The following is a 12007-nucleotide window of genomic DNA, read 5'->3' as shown; positions in this document are numbered from 1 at the left end:
CTAGGAGTTTGAGGTTGCTATGAGCTATGATAATGTCACTGCACTCTAACCTGGGAGACAGAACAAGACACTGTCTCAAAGTAATAAAAACAAGCAAAAATGCTTTGAGAAGCTGATTGGGAGGAGTACTTGAGGTCAGGAGTTTGAGAACAGCCTGGGCAATGTGGCAAGACTCTGCCTCTATAAAAAATTAAATAAAAAATTAGCTAGGCATGGCAATACACGCCTGCAATCCCTGATACTCAGGAAGTTGAGTCCAGGAATTGGGACACTATAGTAAGCTGTTGATTGTCCAATGTACTCAAGCTTGGGCAATATAATAAGATCCTGTGTCTCTCAGAAAACAAAAATAAAAATAAAAATAAAAAAGGGCGCCTCAAACCCAACCGATAGAATCTACGAAGCACTCAAAAGCCACAGTTGGTAAGAGACAGATCACAGGTCACTGTGGGACTCTCTATGAAGTTATGATATTTGACTTGTAGTTTAAAGATGTGAATGTGGTCAAATTTTGTTATTCCTTCAAGAGTAGGTACCCTACCAGTGCCACTTCAGATGCCTGAGGGAATCAGGGTAAAAGATAATTATGTTACCATAACTACTGAGTGGGGGGGGGGGAGAGGAAGAAACAACAAAGGCTGATGTCTTCTTAGCCATACCTTAAAAGCTGCAAATAAATTTTTTCTCAACCAAACACGTGTAAAACATGCTATAATGCAAGCCCCACATCTACAGATCAATCCAGCAAAAACTTCTCTTTAGAGAAAGGAAATCTGAGCTGACATAGTTGAAAAATTTTCCATTATGAAATACTCCATTAATGGTTCAACACAAACATTCTGTTGTAAGGTGGAAAATTAGCCGCTCACTGAATTACCTACTCCCATAATGAACACCGTGCTATGAATGTGTCCCACCTGCAGGCAGCTTCTTGTACTCTCTTGTTGCTATCCAGGATGCGCTTGAGCAGTTCCGTCATTAATGGCTTCAGGTACGTGTCTGGGGGCTGGCTGACTACCCAGTGTGCATAGCGGCTAAGAGTCCAGCACGTTATGGAACGCACAAGAGCCTTTTTATCAGAGAGGCACTGAATAAGGTGAGGAATGAGCTCAGGCAAGTATGGAATCATGCCTTGCATGCAACCTAGAAAAAAATAACAGAAATCTGCCAAAGTGCTAAAATTTTACTAAAATTGTTCCAGCTAAATACTAAATACATATACCCATGAAAAATATTTTTAGTATTTCCATTTATAAATATACTGTGATAACATATACCGAAAATAATTTAAAAAACCTGAAATTAGAGCTTACTGCTCCCAAGGACCTTAGGTTGTCTTCTTTGTATGTCTGCTACACTAATCATGATTTTCAGAAATGCCTGTGAAGTGTTTCAACTTCCTGTAGAAAGATCTATACAGAATTAATAATAGCCCTTATAGAGTGATGACACTCTTGCCTTATTAGATTTCTTCTAGTTACCTAGGCAATAAAGTTATTTTTCTAGCAATGGAGATGCTTTGGACGTCAGAGTCCTCTTGTTCTGTTCCATTACAACAATAATAAAAGGCTGCTGAACATCTGACTGAAGTCAGCAGTCAGTCTACAGCTTTTTTTTTTTTTTTTTTTTTGAGACAGAGCCTCAAGCTGTCCCCCTGGGTAGAGTGCTATGGCATTACAGCTCACAGCAACCTCCAACTCCTGGGCTCAAGCGAGTCTCCTGCCTCTGCCTCCCAAGTAGCTGGGACCACAGGCGCCCGCCACAACGCCCGGCTATTTTTTGGTTGCAGCCGTCATTGTTGTTTGGCAGGTCCGGGCTGGGGATTCGAACCTGCCACCTTAGGTGTACGTGGCTGGCGCCTTAGCCGGTTGAGCTATAGGCGCCGAGCCAGTCTACAGCTTTTTGACAATAGTTAACTGGTTCTAAGCAGAAACTTATGGTAAGATAGGTTTTGTAGGCATACAAACCTACAAATTTCTCTTGAATTTAATATGGATTACATAGCCTTCTTTGCCCCACCCTCATAATACTATGTGATCAAGAGTAAAGTCTTTATATAGTAACAACTCCTTAAAGCAGACTACCCTTATTAGCATGAGTGAACTTTATAATTCAAACTGAACTTAAACTTACCTTCGGCAATTGCTCCTAAAACCAAGATGCCTGATTCTTTAACAACCCACTCGTGATGAAAAAGTAATTCTTTCAAAAGGGGCAAAATATGTGGCAATAGCTCATCACGATACACATTTGCAAGAACATCTAGGGCAGCAGCAGAACACTTTCCTAAGGAAATATTTAATGAAAAAATATATATTAATCTCTACTATAAGTTAATACATATTAAAAATTAGTATTTATTGTATTACACTTTCTTCATAAGAATTCAATTAAATAGGAGATTGTCTTCACATGAAAATATCTATATTTTCTATTACAATTTTTATGACAAAGATACTCTATTCATGACTGTCATACTTCAATTCTTTTATCTATATAGAAAAATTATAACATATGCTATTCCACTCAATTCAGTGCTTCCAATATGATGCCCACTGTTACAATCACAAAGCAAAACACACATTAATTCTACTTAACGTTTTTAGTGATAGATCATTTAGAATCAAGTTATGTAACTACTTAATTGTTTAGAACAAAAGTCACAGGTGTATGAAGCATAAAATGTGCCAGAAAATGTTTATAATGAATTAACTATGAGACACAAAATCAATTCGGATTTCATTAATATGATAATTTAGAAAAGAACAAAACTGTAATTTTAACTGCTATGGGTTGGAGCATGTCCCACTAAGTTTGGGTGTTAGAAACTTAATCTCCAACATGTGGTGCTTGATAAAGAGGTGATTAGACCATGAAGGCTTTCTCTGCCCTCCTGAATGGATTAATGTCCTCTTGGCAGGAATAAGCTATCAAGAGAGTTGGCCTAAATTAAAAGCAAGGTTAGCTTGCTCTTGCTCTTTCTCATGCTCTTTTGCCTGTACACTATGGGATAATATAGAAATAAAGTCCTCACCAGAGGCATCCCCTCGATTTTGGACTTCCCAGGCTCTAGAAGTGAGAGCCAAATACGCTTGTTATTTAGAAATTACCTAGTCTTGGGTATTCAGTGACAGCAGCACAAAAAGGACTAAGTATCAAAATTTTTCCAATGTGAACTAGACATAGAAAACGGTTAATCACAAACTAGAAATGATAAAAGATTTTTAAAATCTCTATGTACTGATACAGAATGAGGCATAAGATATACACAGAAAAACCCCAGCAGAGTACATATAATCTGATTTTACTTTTGTAAATGGATTCTCCTCTAATAAAGATTCATGTGTTTTCCTATACATGCACAGAAAAACTTCTGGAAGGATATAAAGAAATGCGGGATGTGAAGGGAATGTGGCCCCTCCCAACTTTTGTAGAGTCATCTATAATATAATCTTGATGCGTTCTACCCCCCATCTGAAAGTAAAAATATATTGGGAAGTAATTTGTGATAGCAATAAAGACCTTGGGTTACCTTAAAGGAAAACTTGGGTTCCAACACTGGAGATACACTATTAGTGCTAGCTATGCTAACCTTCAGCAAGTTTCTCTTTTTACCGTTTCTTTACCTATCTAAAGTTGTTGGAAAGATTAAATGTGATATGCATATATAGCCCTTGGCCTAGTGCTTCCCACATCAGGCACTATAAATAAAATGTTATAGGGCACTAAAGAAGAAATGGAAGAATGAGCATTATATAATCAGATGGATTATACAGTACAGGTTGACAACATATACCCTTAATCACTTTATCACAGGTATTTCACTAGAAATCTCAACACTTTGAACTACAGTAGTGGTTCTAACCTGGAGATAATTTTGTTTCCCAGAGCATATTTGGCAGTATCTAGAGACACTGTTGTTTGTTCCAATTATGTGCGTGCTGCTGATCTCTTTGGGTAGAGATTATAGATGGTGTTCAACATCCTACAATGTGCAGGACAGCCATCACAATAAAGAATGATGTGGCTCCAAATGCCAGTAGTGCCAAGATGGAGAAACCCTCAATGATAGCAGTGGAGATTTGAAAATAAGCTAGCAAAATCAAAACACAAGATGCATAGGTTCCTCTACAATTCAAGAGTGTGAGCCAGACTGCCAGCTTCACTGATAATGCAGATTTATAGCTAAGGCTGAAAATTATTTTAAAAAGCTTATTTTCAAAGTTTCAAATATGACAAAGCAATATATATTATTGGAGAATTATCTATGATAATCAGCAAATTATCATGCAGATTGCTACAGCACACTTTTAGGAAAAAAAGGAAAAGCTTGTCATATAATAATTTTATAGTATCAAAATGTATATAGCCTTTTGAGAAACAGTAGTTTGAGGTAAGATATCTTTTTAAAGAATATATTAATGAATAAATTTAAGAATAGGCCCATCATGGAATTGCAAACCAAAACCACAAGATAATACTATTTCACATCCACTAGAATGACTAATAATAAGGGTTAATGAATATAGAGAAACTGGTACCTTTAGATACTAGAAGTATCTAACTAGGACAGTAAAGGACAGAAGGACAGTAAAATGGTACATCCACTTTGGAAAACCGTCAAACGGTTAAACACAAAGTTACCACATGACCTAGCAATCCCACTCTTGAGTATATACCCAAGAGAATTAAAAACCCACGAATACCTTTACATAAATATTTACAGCATTAAATACTATCCACAATAGCCAAAAAGGGGAAATGACACAAATATCCACTAACTGATGCAAGTGTATATGCAAATACATGCGTACGTGTGTGTATATACACACACATAAAAATATGGTATATAAAAAATATTTCACAATAAAAAAATGAACTCTTGATACATACTACAAAATGTGGATAAACCTTGAAAACATTATGCTAAGTGAAATACAGTTATAAGGGACCATATACTACATGTGCAGGACAGCCACCACAACAAAATGTTTCCATGATTCCGTTTATATGAAACGTCAGAATAGAATACATAGTGACAGAATACAGACTGGTAGTTTCTTAGGGCTAGAGGAAAAATGGGTGTGACTAATGGGTATAAACCTTCTTTATTGGGTGATGAAAGTATTCTAAAATAGATTATGGTGAGGGTTGGATAGCTCTGTGAATATATTAGAAACCACAAATTGTATACTTTAATTGGGAAATTTTGTAGTATGTGAATTACATCTCAGTAGTTACCAAAGTTGTTAAGTGTGTCTTTCCCTCTCTGACTTACTTAGATTCCAGTCAGAAATTGTATCGTCGTCATCAATTTCATCATCATCATCATCTTCCTCTTCAATTCCATCTTCATCATGCTGCTGAGCCACTGTTCTTGATCGGTGAAAACGTGGTCTTATATCCTGTTCACTATCAGGAATTGTTTCATCTTCTTCAACATCACCCTGTTTTTTTTAAAAGAAACTTTCGGTGACATGTATTATTTAAGCTAAAAAAAAAAAAAAAAATCGGGAGTATCCAGAGATGGGGTCATGTACAGCAGTTTGAAGCATACTTCCTGAGTGGTTGATAACTACTCTCCTGTGCAGAGGGGAGAAGATATTAACATAACACCTGCTAGGTTTAATTAGGCCCTTTCAGCTACCTACACTGCCTCTATTGATTGGTATAATCTAAATGTACCTTAGCAAATTCAGATCAGCACACTTAAGAAGTTATACTTTTAAATAGATTCCAAGTAATTTAAATAAAGGAAAAATTAATTATAACCCTACTGATGTTATAATTAGTTCCAATAAAGCAAGAATTTATTATCACCCAAATTCATGTTTACTTCTACTTCTCAATCTCTATAGCCTATCATATACAACAGTAAATCTATTCTAAAGAAATCTTTTATTGACCAAATTAAAAAATATACTAATATAAAAATTGTCTTCCTTATTCATCAGAAAAGTTTCCTTACCTTAAGCAGGATGATATCTATATCTGAGTATTTCATGCCATTCACTAACACAGGAATTAACCTATAAAGAAATGAATTTGTGAAAGAAAGATCTAAAGAATTAGAACTCTTAAAAACCTTATGCATACTAATAAAACTAGTGAGACAACCACTACTAATACTGTCTTTGAGTATATTTAGTGACTATTTATGTTTTCTTCATTAAGTGAAGAAAATACTGATAGGCAAAAAAGAAAGCAGAATTGAAATTCCCTGGACAGGTTTAAGAAATGTGAACTAGCCAAACTTTCACGCTCAAAGTCCTTCTAAATTCTGAAATAGTAATAGTAATATTAAACATAAAATATTATACAAGCTAGTATAACTAGGTTAAGACTTGTAATCAGTTTTCCATAATTACACAAAAAGTTACAAAAAAAAGAGGGAAGAGGGAAAAGCTGAGAGAATGATGGGGTGAGGTCCCTGGTGATAAAAAATTATTATTCAGGGCCTTAAGTAGGAAATGAAAACTCAAATGAAAATACAGCTGTTAGTAAGTTCAGCTCATCTGAAAAAAAAGTTTGGGAGACACATGCAGGGTAGATAGAAGTTTATGGTTAGTATAATTTATTTGTGATTATGATGTCTGTCAGATGAAAAAAGAACAAATCAAGGAATCTGAGATTGGAAGAACACAGAAGTCAAGGGTCTTTGAGTGATGTGGCAGATTGGCCTAATAAAGTTTGTAGGACATAAGGGACTGATAAAGCTGGGCTAGTAAGATGATGAGAGGTCAGAAAGTAAGATATGGGGAAGCTAAACCTGTCCATATGGCAATCTACAATAAGACAAACAAGGCAGATCATTATTTGTGAACAGATCTAACTATTCAGAATTCTCCTGAAGCCACATGTAGCCATTAAACAAACAAAAAAAAAATTTTTAGACACTTCCTATTGGCCAAAGAAATTTTTTAAACATAACACCATATAAAAACATTAATATCAACAAGAAATATTTAATGAGTACTTAAATATGTGTTAAGCATTGAGCAGTTTTACATGGATATTCCCTACAGCGGTCCTATAAGGTATCAGTGCACAAGAATAATGGTGTGAAAAGGCAAAATAATTTCAGGGGGAAAAAAGAGATCAATGAAGAACTACTCTACCAGAAAACAAAATACCTTAAATGTTTAATGTATCAAAATAGTATAGTACTGTTTAAAAAAGAAAAGAACAAATTATGTAGCCTAGAAACAGATAGAACTCGTCTTCCTTGTTATACTAGTGCTTTCTAAATAAGTTCATATTAACAAGAAATCTCGTGACACAGAATTTCTTTTTTTTTTATTAAGTCATATACTCATAGATCAGAATTTTTATTTTATTTTTTTGAGACAGAGCCTCAAGCTGTCACCCTGGGTGGAGTGCTGTGGTATCACAGCTCACGGAAACCTCCAACTCCTGGGCTCAAGCGATTCTCCTGCCTCTGCCTCCCAAGTAGCTGGAACTACAGGCACCTGCTCTGCCACCCTGTGTTTTTTTTTTTTTTTTGGTTGTAGCCGTCATTGTTGTTTGGTGGGCCTGGACTGGATTCAAACCTGCCAGCTCAGGTGTATGTGGGTGGTGCCTTAACTGCTTGAGCCACAGGTGCTGAGCCCAGAATTTTGTTTCTTAAGCAAACATTTTCATTCATACTAAGCAAAAGTCTGGTTAACAAAACTAGAAAAAACTTTTGTAGTGCTTTTATCTCAGCAAAAGATTGATACTGATATTCTCCCAACGTTTTAGCATTATCTAAAAACCAAAATCAATCTTAAAAATGTCTCCCAAACAGTCGTAGGAAGACATAAATTAAATCAAGTCAGTCATGAATGGCTGAAGTTGTTCAACATTTTTAAAGGTGCTGGCCTTTTAACTTGCTACTGAATTCATCTGTTTTAAAATTTTTAGATTATATTAGTATAATGATGGAGTTAGAGCACCTAGTTACAACTACATATTCAATTATAACTATCTCCTAATATTATAGGCCTAAGTTCTCATTAACAAAATCTCTGCAGTTTTTATAAAGATTAGTATGTGTTTATTACTTTTGGAATTATACGACCCTGTATGTACACAGCAAACAGATCATAAAAAGGCATTATAAAAAAATTATTAGTACAGAAATTTCTTAAATACAGGTAGAATTCTAAATACAGGTAGAATTTTTTGTTTCCTTGACAGGGAAACAATAGAAAAGAAAAAGGACTTAGTTACTATATGAAAATGAGAATATCTAAGTATCATCTAAAAGAAATTTAACTCCACTAATACCAAAACATTAACACCAAAGTATTTGCATTTTGCTCATCCGGATGGCAAAAAGTAGAAACATTAAAATTATTGGCTGGTCAAAGATGTGATAGAATAGACACTACTATTAGGGCACAGATGAGTACATATTTCCTAGAGAACCATATGAAATATTTATGAAGAAAACTAAAAAGAAAGACAGAAAGAAAGAAAACTTTAAAATATTTTGACCTGGGGGTGGGGGTAGGGAAATCACTCTTAGGAATGCTAACTGAATCATTTATGGACAATAGATGATGTTCAGTCTACGGTTATTTAATTAAAAAAAAAAGCCAAGCAACCTCAATATTCAACACATTCCATAATAAAAGTCAATTTACATATATGGTGTGCACACCATGACAGAATATACTACCACTAAAGTTTTAAAGACTAATGATATGGAGGAAAGCATACAGCATACAATTGAAAACAGCAAACCATAAAATAGCATAAGCAAAAATTTTAAGCACTAACTGAGTGAGGTACCATATTAAGTGCATTATGTGTTATCCAATCTACTTCCCTACACATTAAAGTATTTAGTGTATGATACCTACACAGAAAAAAATATGAAAAGATGACACATCACAAATACTAACAGTGATTACTCACAGTAGTGAAAATTTATTATTTTCTACCATTTTATTTAATCCCAAGAGCCTTTATTACTTTACTTTTAGGAAAAGCATTACTTTTAAAAGTAACTGACAAAACAGCATTCCTTGGGTTAAAAATTTCTCAGTGAGAAATTATTTTTGGGAAAAAAGAAAACCCCATTGTAAGTTCTACAGTCAAAGAATAAGGATTGTTTTTTTTTTTTTTTAAAGAACTGTGCCATAAATTATTTAGAATTATGATTTTTTTTTTTTTGAGACAGAATCTTACTTTGTTGCTCTAGATAGAATGCTGTGGTGTCACAAGCTCACAGCAACCTCAAACTCTTGGGTTCAAGTGACCTTGCCTCAGGCTCCTGAGTAGCTGGGACTATAGGTGCCAAAATGCCCAGGAATTTTTACAGATGGGGGTCTCCCTCTTGCTCAGGCTGGTCTTGAACTCCTCAGCCCGCCTAAGCCTCCCAGAGTGCTAGGATTACAGATGTGAGCCATGGTACCAACTCCAAAATTATTATTTAGAATAAACCACCCTCACAGAATTTTAAAAAAGGATAATTGTTCCTTGAAAAATCTCTTATACCAATAGTAAACTTATGTCTAACTTCTATACAACTTTACTTTCTGATGGCAGAATTTTATAAAAATGAGAAATCACTGTTAGGTTAAATAACAAATTGGCACTTACAAGAAGGAACACTTACTTAGGAAGATGCCTTATGAGTACATCTTTGCATATTGGCTGTTCAGCTAAAGTTAGCCAAAATTCACAGGCTTCTAAAGCCACATTTTCATCTTGATCTTGAGTCCTCTGTAGCATGTACTGTAAACAAAGGATCCTTAATATTAATCAGTTTAAATGACATACTTAATATAAACTCAATCCTACATTGGCCTTTGCTACTACCTTGCATTTTATCATGGCTCTCAACCTAGGCTTTTGGATTAAAAAAAAAAAAAAGGTTCTAAGTTATTCTAAAATGTAGTTAACTGTGATTTATCAGGTTGGTGCAAAAGTGATTATGGTTTTTCCATTGTTAAAAATTGTCTTTTGACACTGGAATACATTCTTTTTTTTTTTTTTGGGAGACAGAGTTTCAAGCTGTCATCCTGGGTAGAGTGCCCTGACATCACAGCTCACAGCAAACCTCAAACTCCTGGGCTTAAGAGATTCCCTTGCCTCAGCCTCTCAAGTAGCTGGGACGCAGATGCCTGCCACAACGCCCAGCCATTTTTCTGTTGCAGGTGTCATTGTTGCTTTAGCTGGCCCAGGCCGGATTCAAACCCACCAGCCTTGGTGTATGTGGCTGGTATCTTACCCACTGAACTATGGGTGCCTCCTTGAATACATTCTTAACAATGTGGTTATGTTACATAGTATTTTAATGTACATTTCTCTCTCTCCTTTTTTTGAGACAGAGTCTCACTTTGTTGCCCTTACTAGAGTACCATGACATCACAGCTCCCAGCATCTTCAAACTCTTGAGCTTAAGCAATTCTCTTGCCTCAGCCTCCCAAGTAGCTGGGACTACAGGCGCCACCACAACGCCTGGCTATTTTTTTGTTGTAGTTGTCACTGTTGGTCAGCAGGCCTGGGCTGGGCTTGAACCCGCCAGCCCCAGTGTATGTGGCCGTGCCCTAACCAATGAGCTACGAGCGCCAAGCCTACATTTCCTGATTTTTTCTTTTTTTTTTTTTTTGCTAATGACATTACTGGCTGTTTATTTTGTATTTATTTTGCACTATGGAAGTGATGTTAGACAAAAAGCAAATTCAAGCGATTTTTTTAAAGTCTTACTCAGTTACCCGTGGTTGAATGCCGTGGAGTCATAGCTCATAGCAACCTCAAACTCTTAGGCTTAAGTCATCATCTTGTCTCAGCCTCCTAGCTGGTACTATAGGCATCTGCCACAATGCCTGGCTAGTTTTTCTAGTTTTAGTAGAGAAGGGGGGTCTGTATTTGTTCAGGCTGGTCAAGTGATTTTCTTACTTGAATTCAAAAGTGGGTTGTAAAGTAGAGGAGACGACTTATGACATCAATGCCATTTGTCCCAGGAACTGCTAATGGACATACTGTGCAGAGGCAGTTCAAGAAGTTTTGCAAAGGAGACAAGAGCTTTGAAGATAAGCATGGTGGCTGGTCATTGGAAGCTGACAACAGCCAGGTGAGAGCAATCACTGGGGTTGATCCTGTTCCATTTGGCATTTGAAGCAAATTTGAAAGGTGAAAAAGCTCGGTAAGGGGGTGCCTCATGAACTGACCAAAAACCAGAGCAATTTTCCTCAAGTGTCATTGTCTTTTCTATGTAACAACAATGAACTGGATTATGACATCCAATGAAAAGTGGATTTCATATGACACCAGTGACAACCAGCTCAGTGGTTAAAATGTTAGGACCTCCAAGCACTTCCCAAAGCCAAACTGACACCAAAAAAAGGCCATACTCATCGGTGGTCTGCGACCAGTCTGATCCACTACAGCTTTCTGAATCCAATTAAAACTGTTGCATCTGAGAAGTATGTTCAGCAAATTGATGAAATGCCAAAAAACTGCAACTCCTGGCAGCCAGCTTTGGTCAAAAGAAAGGGCCCAATTCTTCTCCATGATAATGCCCAACTGACCATGTCATACAACCAATGCTTCAAAAGTTGAACAAACTGAGCTATGAAGTTTTGCCTCATTCGCCATATTCACCTGACCTCTTGCCAACTAACTACCACTTCAAGCATCTCAACAACTTTTTGTAGGGAAAATACTTCCACAGCCAGCAGGATGAAGAAAATGTTTTCCAAGAATTCATAGAATCCCAAACCACGGATTTTTACACTACAGGAACAAACTTATCTCTCACTGGCAACATGTGTTGATTGCAATGGTAGCTATTTTGATTAATAAAGATGTGTCTGAGCCTGGGTATACAGATCTAAAATTCATGGTCCAAACCTGCAATTACTTTTGCACCAACATAATAGAATGCTGTCCACTTAAAAGTGTTCCTTATGTGTACTGTTCATCTATTTCTGTATAGGTGCATTTAATGATACCTCTAAGATGTCTAAAATATGAATGTTAATAATCAAACATTAAGCACGCTTAGAAAAACATG

General features: G+C 36.1%; 1 protein-coding gene across 3 annotated transcripts in view; it reads right to left on the bottom strand.

Moving 5' to 3' along the window:
- TNPO1 (transportin 1) overlaps positions 1 to 12007 on the bottom strand; it is a 100823-nt gene that overhangs the window by 23211 nt on the left and 65605 nt on the right. For all 3 annotated transcript variants that reach the window (XM_023510865.1, XM_023510866.1, XM_012802778.2), the window contains exons 9-13: positions 9605 to 9723; positions 5969 to 6029; positions 5279 to 5447; positions 2134 to 2286; positions 918 to 1143 (exon numbers count right to left, since the gene is read on the bottom strand). In XM_023510865.1, coding sequence (XP_023366633.1) covers positions 918 to 1143; positions 2134 to 2286; positions 5279 to 5447; positions 5969 to 6029; positions 9605 to 9723 — 728 coding nt within the window. The remainder of the gene's footprint in view (positions 1 to 917; positions 1144 to 2133; positions 2287 to 5278; positions 5448 to 5968; positions 6030 to 9604; positions 9724 to 12007) is intronic.

Source organism: Otolemur garnettii, unplaced genomic scaffold (assembly GCF_000181295.1).
Source record: "Otolemur garnettii isolate 467f Iridium unplaced genomic scaffold, OtoGar3 scaffold00017, whole genome shotgun sequence".
Taxonomy (NCBI): Eukaryota; Metazoa; Chordata; class Mammalia; order Primates; family Galagidae; genus Otolemur; species Otolemur garnettii.
This window is presented reverse-complemented; position numbering and strand designations above follow the sequence as displayed.